Below are 21727 nucleotides of genomic sequence, written 5' to 3' on the forward strand. Positions count from 1 at the left end.
TTTTGACTTTTACTAAGATTACTGACTGATTTTTCAGTCGGATATAGTTTTCTGTGGCTATTTATAGTTACTGGGTTTATTTCCATTTAAAACCAATATTTGCAAGGCAGAAATGGCCCTGCAAGTTTTTAAATGTTCTCCAATTTGGTCCAATAATCTTTTTGCAAAATTTTGATTCTTACACAGTAATTCTGTTTTAGCATACATTAATTTGATCTCTCATTGTGTTCTTCATAAGTGTAGTTATTTTGGTTTTCTGGTCGACATTTCCTTAGAAGTGTTGGTGAAATGGGAGGCAGCTTAAATTACTTTTTTATTCGGCATAGGGTAGCAGTACTCACTTTTAAAGCCTGATGCTCTATCAAACACATCATCTTACGAGGGGTGCATGCCAATTTTTCCAGAGTGTTTTTATTACTGAAATTTCAATTCTTTATAACGGCATGCAATTTGAAAACACGGAATTATCCAAGGAATTTTCCTTACGTGTTTATATAATATTACGTGTTTTTCAAAGTTAACACATCATATATTATTAAGTACAATGGCTAATATATAAATTTTAGGTATTCCACCTGGTGACTTGAAAGAACATGAAAGACAAAAACAAAGCACAAGGGGAGACTCTTCTGACGAAGATGAGCCTGCCAACAAAAGACCCAAACCTGAAGGTTTACTTGGAAATGCCCCTCCAGGCATGCCTGCTATGTTACCCCATGGAGTTTTACCGGGAATGATGGCACCTGGTGGTATGCCACATGGTATGCATATGATGCATATGGGACATATGGGTGGGCCACCATTTATGCATCCAGGGTAAGAAATTTATTTGCAATTAAGTTTTAGTGTTGTTTGCGCGTATAATGTTTTGTAATGTTAGTTGGTTCATTGTTGTGACTCCATTGTTTGCAAAAGTAACATATGTCATCCAGCAGAAATCACTTGCTGAATATTTATCAGTGTCTCATTATGTATAATAATAATTTTTATTATTATCATTATAATGAATAGGAAAGACTTTCCACTTTTCATTTACACTACATTTTTCTAAGTTGAATTTACTTTTATCTGAAAATATTCTGGAGATTATCGGTGGTTCTTTAACTTCTATCAGAAACTCAATTCTTTGGACAATGTGGTCAGAAACAAAATTTTCAAAAACTTCAGCTCTCAAAGAACCTATACTCGAAAAAATGTTATCAATTCAACTGGCACTATGTCTGAATATTTTAGTGTTCTAAAAATTTGTTTGATTTACATTAAATAATCTCAGCACTGACAGGAATTCTCCTTAATTTTAGTTGTTTTTTAAATGTTCTATATTAATATCGCTTACAATAACTATTAGTTTGTTTTGTTAAAAAAGCTCTATTTTATCTAAAAGAGAGATATGTCGTACATATTCTTCTACATCTTCACTATATTTTTCCATGCTTTCTTGTCTTGTGCAAGTTGATGCCATCTGTTGCCCACTTTGCCTTTAATATCATCAAGTCAACGTAACTGTGCATGCATGCAAGGCCTCCATTGAATGATGCGTCTTGTATCACGGGCAATAAGCAGGAATTGAAGACCTTTCTTTGTAAATATTTCGATTTCTCAAAACTTGTGACAGTTTACCCGTGGCTGCCCATGTCAAGCAAATACGTCTTTTTATTTCAGCAGTTTGATTTTCTTTGCTTAATTTGATATGTCCCAAATATACATATTCTTCAACATTGTCAACGATTTGATCTGCTATATGCACTTGTACAGGGTGTCCGGATTTAGTGTGTGTCTACTCGATTTTTGAAAAAAGATTAATGATAAAAACCGTATTTCGATATCTTGTCAGTTTGCGGCGCTAGGGGGCGTTTTTTCAAATTGTGCTCTTTTTGAAAACTCCTCATAACTTTTTTGTTTATTAAAATATCGAAGTCAAACAAAAACATTCTTAAAGCACTTTTTCGATGTGATTCCAGTGGCGTACTTGGTTTTTTGCTAATGTTTACCGTTTTCACAAAAATGTACCTAACTTTATTATTTTAAATTGAAATGATAGTTGGCTATAACGTTAAAAAATGGCCATTTTATTCAGTGTGCTACAACGGAAGTATATCTATAGTTAATCTTAAAAATCACTGAGATGAGACACTTTTTTGTTTTTATTCAAGTTGGCTTTGACTCAGGTTTTAAAATCAGCTGTCCAAAGTGACGTTTATACATTTTTTGTTTCTATGACAACACTTGAATGTTTAAAATTACTGCGTTTTTAACTTTTGAGTCAGTTAAAAATGTTTTTCTTTTATTCTATTTTTAATTATTTTGCTACCGTTAATTTAAAAATTAGTTCTTTAGTCGTTAGTTACTGTAATGTGTGAAAATACTGAAAAAGTAATTTGTTATTGGGTCTATATGTGTTACTTATTGCAAGTAAACCTTATTTCAGTTATTTGTAGAAATGACTATAGATAGACATACTTATATCGTAAAAAACGGCAGTATCAAAAAACTAAGCACGCCACTGGAATCGAATCAAAAAAGTGTCTTGAGAACGTGTTTGTTTCACTTCAATACTTTGATAAACAAAAAAGTTGTGAAGAGTTTTCGAAAAGGGCGAAATTTGAAAAACGCTCTCTAGCGCCGCAAACTGACAAAATATCGAAATACGGTTTTTGCCATTATTCTTTTTTCTAAAATCGAGGTCTAGACATGTCAAAACACACTAAATCCGGACACCCTGTATATTGTCAGGTGTCATGACTTTTGTTTTATATAAATTCATGGTCTATCCTATTTTTGCGGATTCTCTCTGAAGTTCTTATAATTCCATTATATTCTGGCTAAAGAGCACTATATCGTCCGCAAAACGTAGATGACTCAGAAGCTAATAGGCCGATAGTTATCGAATCTTAAGGCTGTTTATTCGGCAGACTGTGGCTGTATCAAAATTAATTTCTACTATGTATCGTATGTATCAAATTCAAAACTGTCTTTTTTGTTAAAGAAAAAAGGGCATATAGGTAATATAGGTCTTAAGAACGTTTTGCAAGGGAATTATCTGGAGGGAATCACGGATCTATTAATGAATATATTTACGCCAACTTTTTTTAGATGCATAGACCAAGGATAACTCTTGTCAGTGTTTAAAAGCATAGTTAGATATTACTACTTTAACATCTTCAAATTATAACACCAACTTAATCAAAATTTTCCTATTTTTATGCATAATAACTTTTTATATATTATTATATTTATATATTCCATGATTCAGTCAGTTTTTGAGATTTGTAGAAATGTTTATTCAATTAGCTGCAATTTATTCCGGAATATTGACAAATATCTGGTCAAAAATAAAGCGTGTTGACGCCTTTAACTTAGCATTCTTTTTGTATTAATTAAAATGTTTAATAAAAATCACCCTTTCTGCTCGAATGTGTGTATTTGAGCAGAAACACCTTTTTATTACGCTTTCTCTTAGACAGAAGGTGAAAAATAGAAAACCTTCTGTTTTCTACATATTATTTATTGTAAACTTCATTTAATAAATCCGGTAATGGGCCTATCCCACATATCATAAATTTTTGTTTTAATGACTGGAATCGAAAGAATAGGATCAAAAAACTAATTTTTCATATTCTTGAAGAAAAAATTATGGTCGTAAATGTTCCTACATTAGTTTGAATTTGTCCATTAAATTTAAAAGATTGTTTTAGCGCGCATGTGACGTACGTAATTCTGGGCGATTTTATTGGCTGTTGCACGCCATCTGTTTGACTTCTTGTCGCTGATTGGTTGATAGTGTAGTACGTCACCGGCGGCGGGCGATTTAAACATGAGATTAATGTAGTTTTTATCGTAATTTTTTTTCTATTTAGACTTAATATTTTTGAAAATAAAAAAATACGGGTGTAATATTTTCAATCCGTCTTTGTAGTTATGAAATAAAAAAAAATTGGACAGGCCCATTATCGTTTCGAAAATTCCATTTATTTATTTATCGTATGGCACACCCCATAATATGTCGTGTAGATTTTCGTAAGATTCCAATAATGGGTTATCTTGAAGGTTCACTTGTGTATCTATAATTATAGAATGCAAATGATGCATCATCATATGATGATACAGGGTCAACAAGGTCCTCCAAAGCCCTTATTTCCCAGTGCAATTCCCACTTCGTCACCGGGAGCGGCTGTTGTAGGTGCCGATTTTAAACCTATTTCGTCAGGTATAGCAAGCCATATCACACAGTTTCCGATACTGATCAAAATGTTTTTGAGTAGGAGCCACGATAAGCGCTCCTCCTACGACAAATAATCCAGCTGCTAACGTACCACCGCCTAAAGTGAATACGATTGCAGCTACGGGCGCTTCTAGTAAAATTATTCACCCTCAGGAAGATGTGTCGTTAGAAGAGATCCGAACGAGGAATCCAAAATATTCAAAAGGATCTTGGCAGAAAAATGATGACAGGGGATCGACAAGCAGTACGATGAGCTCGGAGGTACGTGTAATGGACGATAATAAAAATGTTTTAATTTGTTTCTATTATTTTGTGTTTAGAAAAATGAGCTACTCGAAAATTTTCAGTTGTCAATAGCGACATCAGTTGCTCAGCAGGCAATGGCCGCTACTCAAGCAGCTGTAATCCAAGCCAAAGCGCAAGAAGCCCAACACCAACATATGGCAATGATGGGAAGAATGGCTGCTGCAGCTTCAGCTGCAGCTGGATTTCCTGTTAGAGTTTCGGGTGAGTAGTTGTGATATTTCTCAGTCATTGTTTTTTACTAATGTAAAAAATCATGCGCTTTGAATTGTGTACACTAATGGATTAATAAAGTGAAGTAACATGTTATTTTGGATTCAAATTAAATGTGAAATTTGTGAGAGAATCGACCAAAACTCTTTTTGTACGATTTGATAGCGTTTTTTGTCTTTTAATGTGTCCTTAAACACATGTTCAATTTAGTTTTCTAACTTCTCGGCAGACGGAGATATCTCAAAAAAATCAAATACAATGCTTTCTACTACTGATTCCATAAAGAGTCCTTTTACCTATCTTGTGAAAACTGCATCTCTCCTTTAACATGAGATATCTTTGAAAAATCATTAAACAAAAGGCCTGTTTATGGGTGCAAACATTACATTACTGACTAAATAAGATTACTTTTCAACTTGCAAAATTATTCTGGTGGGAAAAGTGTATTAAGAAATATTTATTGACTGGTTTGACCAGTGCAATTTTTGTAATAATATACTGAAAAATAGGCATAAATTAAGAGAATTTTACAATTCTCGCGGAGCCAGTTTACCCGTACGTCATCAACTTATGATAAGGAAGCGCACATGCAATATTGGTTTCATGCTTGTCTATCAAGTGTAAGTATCTAAATGAATGTCTTCCGCAAAAAAAAACAAACTTTTGAAAACTGTCAATTAATTATTTGATTTGTTTACTATCGGTTTCGGTTAATACTCATGTAGAGAGCCGTGTTTTTAGTATTACGCCAGTTTTTTAAGAGCATTATTTCTACGGTTTAAACAAACAGTAAGTACTTTGATATTAGCATTACTATTATTATTGTTTATCCGTTATTATAAACTGCGCGCCACCTCAACCGGGACAGTGAGTCATTTTTAAAACCTTGCCATTTCTAAACGAAAGGACAGAATTTGATGCAGTTTGGACTATCATGGAGCTTAATTTATGGGGTACTTAATTTATAGGTACGGTTCGGTTCCAAAGTCTTAGGTCTACTTAGCAATTCTGGCTTTAACATACCTTTTGGACATGTAGAGTTAAGTTGAAGTGACAGGCTTTAGGTCAAGCGGCTACGTGGTTTCTTTACAACAATTTTGAAGGGTTTTCCAAACACTTAGGTTTTTGAATTTTGCACACTTAAGAATTTTGGTAGCACTTATTTTGCACCACTGAACATGACTAGAACTAGACCCTTTTGGGCCTTTTTGGACTTTAACCGAATTTTCACATTTGTCTTCGACTTGACGACGTTTCAATTCTGACTGCCTGTTTGGCAAAGATTTGAAGTCAGATTTTTCTCTCAATCTAGTTTTTCATTTAAGCGTTGTGTCTAGTAGTGTTCAGATGTGTCCCAAACTAATTCCGAAAGTACTAATTTAATTTTGATTTAAATTTTGACTTTGAAAAATTGCTTATATTTTCGCGGGGCATCACACTCAAGAAATAGCGATGTATCCAAAAAATGCGACATAGCAGTGCTAGGCAGTAGCTTTGAACTGTCATTTTAAGTCACGTGTAGGTCCCATATTATGTGTAGGATAATTTTAAGTCAACTCTTTTAACCGATAGAACCAATACAGAGTGTTTAAAGACAGAAAGACAGGAAGAACAGTTTGTGCAAGCAATTTCAAATTTCACTCACTGTCACTGGACACCCTGTAAGGTCTTACCAAATATGGGGTTTGTCCTGAGAAGTACTCAGATTATGTAACAGATAATGTTGAACATACAACGGCATTTGAATGATAGATACAAAACTGCTAATATGGCTTAATTCAAGATTGAACAGTGTTTTATCCATTTTTCGGAAAAATCGATATTTCTTCGGACACTTGGCGTTAATTAAGAAACGCCTAAAAAAGTCCCGAGGTAATACCCTAGGCAACAAGTTTCTATGTAAGAAAAAAGTTAAACTTATTTATTAGTAAAGTGGCTGTAATATAATACTTTTCTTTTTTTTACGCACGTTCTTGTCCCACTTTGATTGTCTTTAGCCACCCTGTATGGCCTTATTGGTCATGGGGTTGCTTCAAAAATTATGTAAAAGATAGTAATGGATCTACACCCAACCAAAATGACACATAAAAAGCTGCTGCCATAACTTAATTAAATAAAGCTTGAGCACTGTAGTGTTGTCTTTTTTTGGATAAATCATCATTTCTTGAGACTTGGGACGTTAATTGGAAAACGCCCGAAAAGGTCCCGGAATATTGAACTAAATAACACTTCCTTATGTTAAAACAAAAACAAAATTTTTGGTCAATTGGGGACTACTTGAAAATTTCACTTTTTTGCACGCACTTCTTTCACACCCTGTATATAGCAGTTAGAGTGCATTAAAGGAAAAGTTTTACATCAGTAAAGAGCCAATAAACCAAGCACAATGACGGTCCAACCCGCATTAAAATCTGTTGATTAGTGTCAGAATGGCGTAGTTTTAAAAATGACCCAAAAACATCACTGTCCCGGTTGACGTGGCGAGCAGTTTATTAGCCATTCCAGCAAAACAGCTCACTTATGTCAAAAATTTTAGTTAGGGAAAAATTCAGTCTTCTTATAATTTTTTGAACTTTTTAAAGCAGTTAAAGGTGATTTATATATTTTAATCTGAGAGAGAATATACATGAGTAACTACTATGGTAAGATGCTCCGATTATCCGGATGTAGCCGTTAGGTACTGTAGCGCTTTCCTCCCGGATTTCTTCGGTTACGTTGCCTCGGGCGCCACCTTCGTTATTTATAGTGGCTGAAGGTCCACTTTGCGGTACCTGGGTAGCCTTTAGACAGCTGGAGAAAAGTTCCAAAGGGTTCGGGAAGAAAACAAAATTAAAACAACTGTCTCCTCTAAATGCACTGTATTGCGGCTCTCGGGTGCTTACAGTAAATACTTACGGTAACGGTTACCCAATGAAACAGAAGTTACCTTATTCGGCGATACGGGGAAAGCGTGTAACGGTAACGAAAACTAGCTACGGACCTTTCACTACTGTTTAGCCTGACTGTAGATTGAGACTGTCTGTGTCACGGTGTAAGTACGGCGGTACGGTACGGTTATGCAAAACTGACTACTCGGCGCCGGAATTTGTTCCAAAAACCCAAAGAGGCCCAATTACGTGACCAGCGGTGTTCCCGTCACTCGACCTAACCTCTAGGTGCCGCCCCGATTCCCCGGGGTTCGACAAATAGAGCCTCCGTTGCACACTGTTTCCCCAATCATGCAACAGAGGTTTCAAGTCTCGTGACGTTGCCAGTCACACAGCCGCTAATCCCTCCAGTATCCCAAACCCGTTTACTACTCCGTTTCCCCGGAGCCAAGCAAACGAGCTACAGGAATCACCGTTCCCGCTTGCTGCACCGTTTCCCCGGTGTCCAACAAACAGGAACAGGACCAGAAGGATTACCTAACTGTTTTCACAATAAAATAACTGTAGCCGGCGCCGTTTTACCAGAAATACCCTCAAACGGAAAACCCCGGAAAGATATTGTAAATGCCCCAAACGGAAATCCCCGGAAAAATACTGAAGATGCCCCAATTTACAGTTTGTTAAAACAACTACAGTTAACGGTACGGGTTTAAAACAGCAAACAGAACAAATACCGGACGGTCGGTATGTGCCTATTTTTTACTTACAGATTCGCGGAGATAAGAGTTATTGGTCGGCACGGAACGGCTAAGCTGGCTGGTTTCGATCTTTTGATGATCGAAGAATCCCCGTTTTCCGGTGCGGGGCCTTCTTTTATACACAAAACCCACGGTGGGGGCTGTTAGTGGCGGTACCCACTCCCCGCGCCCACCGAACCATTTCGAACGGCCCCGATAAAATCGACGCCACGACGGCCGCGGTCTAGCACCCAGCAATGAAGGTCACGCGCATTTAAATAAATTCATTAGAAAAATAGTAACTTCGTTACAGTACAAAGAGAAACTAAAAGCTGTTAACAACTTTAGTATCAATCCAGCAAATTTTCGTTCAATAAGATGTTTTTTCGTGTTTTGGAGTTAATACACGTGGAATGCGGAAAAACCCTACATTGTCCCTGTTTCCTCTACTTCCACACTTAATCACACAACAAAAACCGGGCATATTCTTCTTGTAAATTTCAAAAACTCTAAATGTATGATAAATATATATAATAAGTACATAAGTTTTGTTTCTGTAACATTGGCAGAAAGACCGGTAGGTCGATAGCCTTTTTCCTCGGAAATAAAGATGGTTTATATATATATATATATATATAATATATATATCTCTAAGAAGGTCTCACTTGTATGGAGTAGTATGAATTGTTTGTCTTATCAAAAATGTACGTCTGTCCAAATCAGCTGTTTGTAATTCCTTAAATTATTTTAATAGACAGTGCCTCATTATAGCTCTACAACGGGTACTCTCCATCCCAGCCGAAGTGGCAATGACGCAATAAATGGTGACGTCAGATTGAAATTCACTCATCTCTTAAGATAAGTTTTCAAAGATTTTCATTGATATTTTGCGGTTCCCAGCTTGAGCGTTCCAGATTTCCGGTGATTTAAAAAGTTTTGTTTTCGTTAAAGCTAGGCATATTGTAGTTAAGTTCGGTTATAGAGCATTTTTGATTGGATTCATATTGTTATATTGACATCAACATTGATGACACACGGGTAAATTGTCTCCGCGAGAAGGTTATTAATAAACGCCTTGTCGATCTTTAAAGGGTCCACTGAGAAAGTAATTTTAGTGTTTCGTTATCATTTGAAACAAAACTCGCCAATTAAAATGCCACCAAGATGTCCTTATGATTCACTGTTCTTGTGATATTCGACATATTTCACAACAAATTTTGCATCATCTTTCCTGCTTTATTTCAAGAAATGTTTATGACATTTTTGCTATAAGATTCCATTTAAAATTTCATGATTTCTGAGGATTTTTGCTTCAAATGATAACGAAACGCTCGCTAGTGGCGGATTTAGAGGGCTATAATAGTAGTTTTCCTAATCGGTGCGCAAAGTTATGTTTTGGAAAAACTACTTTGCGCACGTGTGTGGAACAATATTTTTTCTACGAATGAAATAACTGTACATTTTGTTTTTAATTTTAAACAATTTTCCGCCTAGTGTGCGGGAAAATGCTACTTTGCATATGTAAAAGTGTGTGCAAAGCAGCTTCTTTGCGGTCATTTGTAGAAAAAATAATTTCCCGCAATTGCAGCATTTTTTTCTCATAAAAACAAACCCTTACTTAATTAAACACTGAAGTATCCATTAAGTGCTTCAAGTCGGTTTGAAAATATTATTTAATAATACTTGCAAAGTTTAACCATAAAATCCATCTACATCAGCAGGAACTACGACTTATTAAATCCTTATGAAATTAGTTTAATTATTGAGTTGAGGACAGTAAGTCACAGAAAATTCTGTATGTACAGGGTGATTGATTGAATTTTGACCACCCCCTTAACTTCAATAATTTTGATTTTAGCAAAAAACCTTAAATACAAAACTAGTAGATATTTAGGTCTACTTTATTCTTAGATAAACAGTTATTATACAGGGTGTCCCAAATTTGAGTAACAAACCAAACTTATGTTTTTTTAAATACAATGACCAACTTTTTATCTGATATTTGAATTCTACGTCAAATTCTAGGCCTAATTGATGTAAAATGTTTGTATAGATATTGAACTGTTTCTGCAGCAGCGTCTTTGATTGATTGAATTTTGACCACCCCCTTAACTTCTTTATTTTTGATTTTAGTTAAAAAACTAGTTGTAACAACTTAATTGTAGATATTTAAGTCTACTTTACTCTTCGATAAACAATTTTTATACAAGGTGTCCCAAATTTGAGTAACCAAATTAACCCTTAATCACATAGTCGAGGCAATATTGTTAATATGCAATAAGTATAACTGATGCTGCTGCGGAAAAAGTTGAATTTTTATAGAGACATTTTACATCAATTAGGCCTAGAATTTGACGTAGAATTCAAATATCGAATAAAAAGTTAGTCATTGTATTTAAAAAAACATAAGTTTGGTTCGTTACTCAGATTTGGGACACCCTGTATAATAACTGTTTAGCTAAGAATAAAGTAGACCTAAATATCTACTAGTTTTGTATTTAACGTTTTTTGCTAAAATCAAAATTATGGAAGTTAAGGGGGTGGTCAAAATTCAATCAATCACCCTGTACATACAGAATTTTACTGTACATACAGGGTTCTAAATTAGAAACACATTATTGGTATCTCAGCAAGGAAAAAGATATTGGATTGGTCAAATTGGGTCACAGTTCAGGTTCACGTAAATCTAATTGTTTTTACAAATAAGCTCAGAAAATACAGTATACAGGTTAGCTCAAAAAAGTGTTTCCAAAATTTCATAGTTTTTTAATTATCTCCGGAAGTAATCCAAATTTTTCAAATGCTGCTACTTTGATCCATATTTAAATTGATTTTGTACGTTTTGGCTTTATGATTGACCTCAAATTTTGAAACATCTTTTAGCTTAAATAAACTTTTTTTTGTAACTTGCCGTTACCAAAATAACGATCACATACAAATAATTTGTTGCTTCACTGTTGTCTAGTAGTGTATACTTGTTAAAGAAAATCTTTTTTTTTTGTTATTATTTATGTTATCTGTTTTTTGCTCTAGTATTTCAATTAGTCGCATGTTTAACCGTACATTAATTGCATGGTAACAGCTTGACAGCACTTGATTTTTATAGTAGTATTTATTTTACGCAGTTACTTTTTTATTCGGTTTTTTTTTACACCGGTTTTGTGCAAGTGCCAAACTTCGTTTCTTTGGTGATTTTCTGCGCTTCTCGGCCTTGTGGAAATCCGGAGTCACTTTTTTAAAGTAAGTCAGAACATTTTTATTTCAACGAATTATTGTAGCTTACTCTTGATTGTTTTTGTTTACATATTTTTAATATCTGTCTTTTGACGAATGCAATGAAGGAGGTGCACTGTTAAATATAAGAAAAGGAGTTTGAAAGCTTCCACTATTTTTATTTATTGTTTTGTTGCTTATTTACGCTTTTGTTGTCTACTCTTAGTTCACATAAAAGTGTATATCTTACAGTCAATTTGATTATTCCGGGCAGTTTTTATATTGCCCGGTCAAGGTACAGTTTCCCAAATTTCAGTTTAAAAATCATTTTTTTGTCATAACTTTCAGACCGTTGGAGCAATTTTGATCAAATTTGGAACAAGCACTTATGAAATTAATACTTATTATGCGATGTTAATGACGTTTATCAAAATTCTCTAGTTGCCTACAACTAGGCAGATATACAGGCAGATGGTTTTCATTTTCCCAATTTATTTTCTACGTCGCAAATTTTTTAAAAAGTTACAGTTTTTTTAATTTCCTTATTCAAGTTGAAAAAGAAAGAATCTCTTATAAAATACTGATTTGGAACATCGTTTACGAGATAATTGAGTTATTACGTTTTAAAACCCAAAAAAAGTTGATATCTGAGCGGACAAAAATTGGATAGTTTATTTTATAAACATTGAAATGCAGCAGTTGTTTGTCCTTTAAAAAACACATGCATGTTGTCATTTTTTAAAAGAATTTGTTTCCCAGGTAGAGACAGCTCTCCAAACTTCAGGTTCAAAAATCGTGTTCTTTTGTCATAATTCTGTGACTGTTGAAGCAATTTAGATCAACTGGTACAAGTACTTATAAAATTGATACTCTTTACTTGACGAAAGTAACTTTGGTCTAAGCTGTCCATGTAAGATACGATACAAGACAATTGGTTCACTTATTTTGAGCTAAGTACATTAATTTTTTTACCTCCTGACTTTGCTCAAAGGGATGATAACTGATTATAATGAAGGGTTTTTTGTAGGTGGCTTTAAAACCCGGTAATAAGCATCAGTTTCAAGTCCTTGTATCAAATTTGATCGGTTTTCACTTTTAACGGGCTGAGATTATGGCAAAAAAAAACTATTTTTTTTAACTATAGAGGGCTGTGTTGATACTACGTCTTAGGATGAGGTCTTTTAAAAAATGTCAATTTATTTTTTGTAAGAGAAACCACTTCTTGCGGTTTGATTTTTACAAAATAAAAGTTTTACACTTTTTGGCTGCCCGGATATCCCCCTTTTTTTGGGTTTTAAAACGTAATAACTCGGTTATCTCGTAAAAAGAATTTGAATAAAAATTTTACAGGTGATACATTTTTCTTTAAATTGAACAAGGAAATTAAAAAAACTGTAATTTTTGGGAAATATCCAGTCAGCGTAGAAAATAGAATGGGAAAATGAGCATCATCCCCCTGTATCTACGCCTCTTAACAAGCATGACAAACGTCATTCACATCACATAATGAGCAATCATTTCATAAGTACTTGTTCAAAATTTAGCAAGAGAACGATTTTTTAAACTAAATTTTGCACCAAAATGACGTAATGCATCAACTAATTTTTTGATGGACTATTGGGGATTATTGACATTTAAAACTGGACCATCCTGTATATTAATCAAACAAATGCAAGGTTGATAATATTCTCAATTTCCTTATATGAAATTATTAATAATGTCCGTGCAAAATTTTCTTTTTAATTTATCATATGTCCCAATCTCTTTGTGCAGTTTTTAAATTGCCCGGTGTTTTAAATAAATGCTCAATTATTCACATTGGCCGTAACATATACAATAAGGACGTAAAGGCTGGAAAAGTAGGTTTTTGAAGTAAACGAAGCACTTGAGTAAAAAATGCTCGGACACGTCGATTTTATTTTATTGAATTTTTTAAGAATATTGAAAGGTATACAGGGGTGCTTCAAAGAAGTTTTAGATTCTATCGGACGTCAAAAAACGGGTCATAAAATAGTTAAAATTTGGTTGTATTAAAATGTTTTTAGGTCTACAGTGTATTTAGCCTGTTAGCAAAATTACAATTGAGACGTAGAGCGTCGTGAGTAGAACGTCTTTTCCCCGTATTTTAACGTAATTGGTCATTGCTTATTGCTTGCTCACTGGGTGCTTGTCTAAGACAAAATATGACCACTTTGCTATTTTAAATAGTATATTTTTAACTTTTTGAAACCGCCATAAATTTCTAATAATGTATATTAACATTCTCCTATATCTATCTCTTACCATTTTGGAAATTTAATTAAATGTTCTTATTTTCTTATACGAAATAGAGCATTGGTTAATGTGTTTTTGCACAGAAATTTAGCTACAACCGAGGATACAACTATAGAAACATGAATTTTGGATTGGGACATGAGGTTAGCAAATTAATTTAGCATAGAAAATATATTTTTTATAAAATCGTGCAAAAAGTCCTTTTTCTGCACTTAAGTGTTGTCATACTCGACCTTCGTTCTTGTATAACTTTCACGTTGCGTGCAAAAAAGATGTACTTCTTGCACTTGTTGTATAAATAACTATTTTTATTATTCGGACTGATTGGAAATTAATTATTTTGACGAGTCATACGAAAACTGTAGAAACTTTTCTTAATACTAGGTATATTAACTTAATAATAGAAGCTTAATAGAAAACTTATAGAATTTTCCATAAAATCTATGAAGGCACAGGATGTTCCATTTAAAAAATATGTTAGTTGACAGCCGCCTCATTTATTTAAAGCACCCTGTACACTCTTCAATAGTGTTAAAACATTATAGAAAATAACAGAAAATCGACGCGACGTTTCCAATATTTTTTATTTAAAGGCTTTGTTTATCTGAAAAAAGTACTTTTCCAGCATTGATGGCAAATTATTATGGTCTAAGAGCTTCACACTCTAGCAAAAGTGGCGATGGCACTTTGCGCTCAGCAATCTTCTTTAATTTTCATCTAATGACCTGTGTATTGACATTTTTGCCAAATGCTGCAAAGACTGGTTACTTTGTCAATTTCTATATTTTTTCTGTTTAATTTCTGTTTTTACTGTGTTTTTTTGAACTTAATAAAGAATCAAATTTTTTTCCATACCAAGAATAAAGGAAGTAAAAATAAGAGAAAATAAATAATAAATTTCATACAACATTGAATCGTGTCGGAATAAAAAGGGCGTTCAGATTCTAACAAAAAAAGTTTACGAGTTTATTTGTTATCCGACAGAAAGAAAATTTTGAGAATATTTGTAAGACTAATGTAGGCATATTTCAATATTAGCTAGGACTATACAGTGTGCTGCAAAAAATTGTGGTGTTCTAAAGTTGTATTTTTTGATGGTTCTATTATTTGTAAGATAGATTTGTCAAACGAATGGCACATGCACCGTTTCTGGGAAATTGACGTACTAATGATGTTTTACCCGTGTTTAATCGGGTTGTGCTTTAGGGGAGTTGAAAAAGCCGTTCAAGACCAAAAATTTGAGCTTTTTACAGTCGCTTAAACCCCAAAAAAAGGCGGAGATACAAAATTTTTTAAATTTTGATGCAAAAAAAGTGTGATACCTTCAAAACGGTTAAAGTAGCCAACAATATTCCGAATGACTTTCTACACCCAGTGTGTAGGACAACCACTTAGAACCGAGTAAACACAGTCACAACTGGCAGAGCGTTAGTTTCAAATTAAATTGTTTTTTTAACACCCTATATAATGCTCAATCAAGTTACAGTTAGAACGAAGCTCAAGAGCAGTGCAAAACGAACATTCTGAGCTTTTTCAGTCGCTGAAACCCCAAAAATGGCGGAGATATAAAAAAAATAAATTTGTTTTAAAGAGTGAATAGTTGAACATTTCGAAAACGGTTAGAGTTACGGTGTTACTGAAATTTTGCAAGATACCATAAATGTTTAGAAACCAAATTATGTTTTCAATAATTTACAATGCTGCTGTTAAATTCGAGGATTTAAAGAAACTGTCTAAATGTTGTAGTTAGGAGACAGATGTTGTTTTATTCAGTATTTCAAACTTTTATAAATAAAAATTAAGACTTCAAACAATAATGAGATTTGTGATTATTAAGAGGAAAGAAAGGTGAAAGTCACTACACAATTATATTTTTTATTTAATTCGTTTCCAGAAAAGGGTTTTACAATATTCAATTTGGTATTTTCTTGAAAAGCACTTTTTTGAACATTAATTATTATTCTCCCTAGCTATTCATATGTTTTGAAACTTAAACATTCTGTAGAAAACTTTTTCTATGATCTAATATCTTCTACAGTTTTGACTTTGATTTTAACATGTAAGTCAATTTTGGTTTCTTAGTAAATTCGCCGTTATTAGCAACGGATTTTATGAAAGTTCTTGGGATTTATTTGTCATTTTTTTCTTTAATTTTTTTGTTTTCCTTGACCTGTTTTTGTATAGATAAATTTGCTACAACCTGCTGAGAAAATAAGTTTTATTTGAAATAAATAAATTTAAGTTGTTTTTGTGCTTTTTGAAATCTTCTGAATTGTTTACAGGCCCACCTATAGCAGTGGTAGCCGGGTCCCCTGTTATGGCCGGCCCCACAATGGGTGTTCTGCGAGGTCCCCTGATAGGGGGGCACTTAATGCGACCTCCGCCTATCGGTATGCCCCCAGGTAGGTAAAATGTCAGGAAGAAATGTTTTCATTAATGCCTTAAAGCATTTTCTGATCCCCATAATGTTTACACAGATAATTACGTACCTATTTCTTTTGGAATAAATATTTGAAATAAATTGAAAGGGACAGAAATTGGATGGTTTAAGGCGAAGTAAAATGATGAATTTATCAATTGATAGTATTACTTCATGTTTCTGTGTTAAGGACTCGTATGGACTGTGTTTAAGATTTCTTTTACAAAAACGGTTTTTTTATCAACACGGATTTGTTGTTTTGATGTATATACAGTTAGTTTATTTTCTTTCAAAGTTACGTTTCCTCCAGGCTGAAGGAAAATGACCAGACTTAATCAAATTAAATCCAATTGGATTGGGTATGTGGACTGCGTTGATCAGTCAATTTGAACTTCTATATTAGCATAACCAAGTTTGTTTTTTTAACATTTTACGTACAGAGAAATCATTATTGATTTGACATTCCATTCATCATAAATCCATCTTAGCTATCAAGACTCTTATTATTTAAATACACCATTCACTAAATTTTGCTTGTGTGTACTTATAAAATAACTAATTTCCATATTTTTTTAACTGAATTTTCAAATATTATTTTTATAAAATGGCTATTATAGACATTGCCCTAATTATAATTATTGGGCATCATTGATATAAGTCTGAACATTCTCACTTTTTTGTTAAAATGAGTAATTAAAACTTAAGAAAAATAAAGTATAAACAATATATTTTCTCAACGACATAACATTTTCCAATTTGGAAGTGTGTTAAATATTTAATTGTAGGTTTAGTATTAGTGAACTTAACACGTTATAAGCGCAGCAAGCCAAAACCGCAGTATGGCCCAAAAGTGATTTGCTGCGTTCGTTTTTTTTTGTTTTGTTGTGTGGCTCCACGTTTATTAACCTTAAGTGTAGCAAATAGAACAGTTATTTTTTGTATTTTTTATCATTTTTGAGCGCTGCAAGTTGACTTACGGTAAATAAAGTTTATTTTAAGCAATTGACGCGGTTTTTATTCGCAATAGTTTGCTGTCCTATTCGTTACGACCTGTAAATTGACGCAAACAAGCGAAGAAATGTACCGAAACTGTATAAATTGTGGCTTTAATTTTTGTTTTATTTTGTTTTTATGTTGTGGTAGGAAATGTATCAGATCACAAGCGACTTGGTCTATTTTTCTGAAATAACCATTAATTGTTTTTTATTTATTCTTCTTCCTCTATTGTTCTGAAACCTTTTATAAACAACAAATACGTAACACAGAAAGGCAATATCCGCTTAATTTCCTCAGAACTGCAAACGATTATACAGGGTGAGCCAAATTGGCAATGCATGAATGGGGATATTGTTGAAACGGGAAAAGATAATCCAATTTGGAAACCGGGTATGAGTTTGTCATTAAATTATCTAAAACTTTTCCCATTTAACCGACCCTGTAAACATAAACAAAATCCCCATATATGTATCACCAATTTGGCTCACCATGTACAGCCCAATTAAGTATAAGCCTGTTAAAAACTTTGAGAGTTGAATTCTCTCTACATCATGAAATATTGGCAAACACATTCTTTAATAAGTTTGTCCTACACTCTGCATACCATTTCATCTGGGCTGGTGAACAAAATATGTCTTTCTAATTATTCTCAATTACCGGTTCTGAGAAAATTGAGTTTCTTGTCTTTATAAGGTTAGATTTAGAATTTAATGTTTTTAACTGGAAAAAGACAATCTAGGCTCATTATTTTGCTTTACTTTTAACTTCTTAAGCAGGTTTCAAAGGTCTGATTATTGACTGTCGTTTACCTATGGCATTTTCCGTGTCATTTGTATATAAACTGCTAAACTTTTATTTCTGATATTAAACTACTAGTAACCAATATATTTTTTCTAGTTTAACCCGTGAGTAATGCTTCTTTAATTCTTTGAGTAATATTTTATTTTTATTACTCTCGATAATCGGTTATCTTAAAAACTTGCATAATGGACAACAACAGTATTCTAATTACAGACAGGCTGGTCATCCAGGAACTGTATTGTACAAAATTTAACTATGTTAAAAAAATAAAAATAATTTGAAAATTTGGCAACTCACCAACGTCGTTCATCTAAAATCATCATTAATCTTAAAAGAAATGTAATTTTTTTTTTCTACATTTTTAAAAATACTTAAAACATTTGTAAGTTTCACAAAATTATAAACTTATCGTGGTTTTGAGTGCTTATATATTATTACTATAGAATATTCTTTACTGCTTTAAGTCACCTTTCTTTGATGTTTTTCCGGTAATAAAATTACTGACAATATAAACAATTCTACCATATTCGTTTGAAGCTTAAAACCAACGAAAAACCAACTAAATAGCTACATATAGGCACTGAAGTGATCTGTTGAATTGTATAGTCTATAACAGCATTTTTAATATGAGAAAGTTGCTCAGTAGTAAAAGTCTCAACATAGAAATAGCAATAACGTACCATTTGGTCAAAGGTTATAAAAAGCTAACACAATCAACCAAAACGTTAAAGATGCGGATTTTCAAAACACTGCCAATAAGGATAGTTTGGAGCAATCACACTACTATACGCGGAAGTATTGAGACCGATGGACAAAGACAGAAGGGGTAGAGCTTATGAGTATAAAGCAGGGAAGAAAAAGTGCTTATATTAGTCAGTCCGCAGGTGGCAATACTATGTACAAGTTCCATGTAAGAAATTGATATTGGCAGGAAGAAGCACTTTTCGCCTAATGTTACTATTTAAATTTTGCCGTAATTATTGCCAGAATGTAATCACACACCTTAAGAAGTGAAAGAAAAAATGAAACCAACTTTGAAAACAGAACAGATCAATTTCCATCTAAGCAGAGAAAGTAAATTGACTCCATTGGAAATGTGAATGAATCAAATAAGACTCTTTGAAGTTAATTTCATTGTTTGCAACAATTTCTTCAAGATTATATTGCTTTGAGATTAATATTGCTTGATGGGTATAAATTAGAATTATTTAAACAATTTGCTTGATTATAGTTTAGCAGTTTATCTACTATTTAAGCACAAGTGAAAGGTACAAATTATAAAATAAACTATTTTTAAGACATGAAACTCGTGTATCATATAGAATAAAATTTAAGTCGTGTACAGTGTACAGTGTTGTCACTTATGGGCCGATTTTTGGACGACGTACGCAGGTACCGAAGTAATTCACGCACTCTTATGTGTTAGCATGCATTGCATTTATTCAACATTTACTATTACTTAATGTCACTCGCTTAGTTTTGCCGTGGTCTGGTTGGTTTTTGTCATTTTTTTTGATTGATGGTATTTATATTTGCATCCGTCGATTTGATTTTCCTACTGCGCGCAGTGATGCCTTAGGAAGCGATTTATTCGTCTCGAGTTAACGTCCCATTTAGTAAACTCACTAATCAGTTGTGTTTTATTAGTTAAACGTAATGATAGTGGCGGCGTTAGCGAGAGATAAATAAACTGGCCTTAGTTGGGGAGTTTTAGATTTGAGGAATGACTCACTAATCACCTGAAAACCTGTAGATGGGGTTGAATATTGCCATTCGGAACTGGTCTGTCAATAACAATTTAATTTCGATCTTATGGTTAGTTGTTTTGCTTTTTTTTACGGGGTGGTGGTAATTGGAGTAGCTGGATGTTTACGTCTATTTTTAGTTTTGTGATCACCTACGATTATTCTTGTAAGCTGCCTCTATTTTCCTCTTTTATTATTATTTATTATTATTATTTTATATTTTTAGTCTGAGGTAAGTATCTCTGTTAAGCCTTCTGATTTGTTTGGTGGGCTAATACCAGCGCATTCCTGTAATGGCAATATTCAATAATATAATAATACTGATCTTGGCGATTTGCTCTTTCAATATTGTAAACGACTAACTTGCCGATTGTTCAAGTAGACTTACACAATATACAGGGTGATTCAAGAAAAGTGGTCTATTTAAAGTTCTCAGGATCTAATGAAGATAACTTACTACAGCAGGCTGTGATGCAACATTTTCACTGTTGCAGTGTTGTCAGAACTACCTAAATTTAATTGCAAATTAAATATTTCAAATGGGTGTGCTATTTCAAATTCTGTGCACGCTAAAAACGAAATTTGATCTGTCATAGGTTTAATGAGGTACTCTGTAGCTGCCCAAATAGTTAAATCCCTACAACAGTTTTGTATTTTTATGTAAATTCAAGTAGAAAGTATTTAAGGGAGGTGCAAAAAAACCTGTACAGGGTGTCCAAATACGAGTGGCTAAGAGAAAGAAATGTTATAAAAAGGGGCCCAACACTAGAAAATATTTTCAGTTTGGAAAAATTTCCACAAGCAGACATACTACCAAGTTTATTTCAAAAAAGAAATCTCTAAAATTTCCAAAATTTCAAACATAATGATACTTTGAAAATAGAACAGAAAATAGACTTGCTAAAGGATGTTACGTTTACTAGTAACAACTTTGATTAAAATCGTCTTTCTCTATCTCTTGAAATAAAGTGGTGAGGGTTAGTAAAAAGTTGCTTAAAAGAAACTGCAATAACTTCAAAACCCTTCATCTTACGGCATTGAGTTTAATACCATTAAAAAAAGCATGTTTTTTTTCTACCAAACGCATTATAAATGATTGTTTAAAGTTGTATTCTTTCGTCAACAGGTGGCGCTGTTTATAAATAATTATTATTTTACCGCCTAAGTCAAAAAAAATCAAATCCAACCCATTGCAATTATTAGTGTCAAAAAACTTAAGTGTGATTCAAACTGTGACTTTTATCACCTCCCATCACAGTCAAAACTAAACCTAACTTAAGTTCAATGAAAACAAGAAGACAAAGCTTCCTCCACAACCAGTTTATTAATCTCTAATTAAAGAATAACGCTCAACATGTTTCGATCATATAAATGGCTATCATCAGGAGCTTATTTGAGCCAAATTGCGCTGGCTGTCTTTCTAAACAGGGGAGTCAGTGAGACCCACGTTAGATGTTAATTAAATTGATTTACAATTACATTACTTAATATCTAATTAGAGCCAAACAAGCCCTATTTTTGAGAAAAGTCACTAGCAACTAAAGTAATAAAGTTTAAAAAAACTACATGATGAGGCAACCATTATTTAATTTTTAACCCCATAATAAGGGCGGGGACGACTCACCTTGCTATAACTCAAGTCTTCACCCGGAAGACTGTCATATTATGCTCTGAGCACTTGGAAGACGAAGGTTAACCATTAAAAATAACATTTTTGTGAACAACTTGGAATAGAAGAAAGCTAGAAAGCTGCTGTTTTTGCGGTCTGATGTAGTAATTAGTTCTCTTCAATTTGATATTATTCAACACTACGGGTTGTACTTGATTTTTTTGAGTTAGGCGGAAAAATAGTAGGTCTGAAAAAGCGCCACCTGTCGACAAAAGGATACAACATTAATTAATCATTTATAGTTCATCTGCTAGAAAAAAATGTATTC

General features: G+C 33.3%; 1 protein-coding gene across 3 annotated transcripts in view; it reads left to right on the top strand.

The window, feature by feature from the left end:
• The window catches only part of BuGZ (Bub3 interacting GLEBS and Zinc finger domain protein), a 33828-nt gene that overhangs the window by 4222 nt on the left and 7879 nt on the right, over positions 1-21727 (top strand). The window contains exons 3-7 of one of the 3 annotated variants that reach the window (XM_081995941.1): positions 567-816; positions 4074-4207; positions 4263-4483; positions 4570-4729; positions 16112-16231. In XM_081995941.1, coding sequence (XP_081852067.1) covers positions 567-816; positions 4074-4207; positions 4263-4483; positions 4570-4729; positions 16112-16231 — 885 coding nt within the window. Of the gene's footprint in view, positions 1-566; positions 817-4073; positions 4208-4262; positions 4484-4542; positions 4730-16111; positions 16232-21727 lie in introns of all 3 variants that reach the window. The other 2 variants (XM_081995940.1, XM_081995942.1) reach the window with 2 other exon arrangements.

The sequence above is a fragment of the Ips typographus genome, linkage group LG1 (assembly GCF_016097725.1).
Source record: "Ips typographus isolate SLU linkage group LG1, UJ_Ityp_2.0, whole genome shotgun sequence".
In the NCBI taxonomy this organism is placed as follows: domain Eukaryota; kingdom Metazoa; phylum Arthropoda; class Insecta; order Coleoptera; family Curculionidae; genus Ips; species Ips typographus.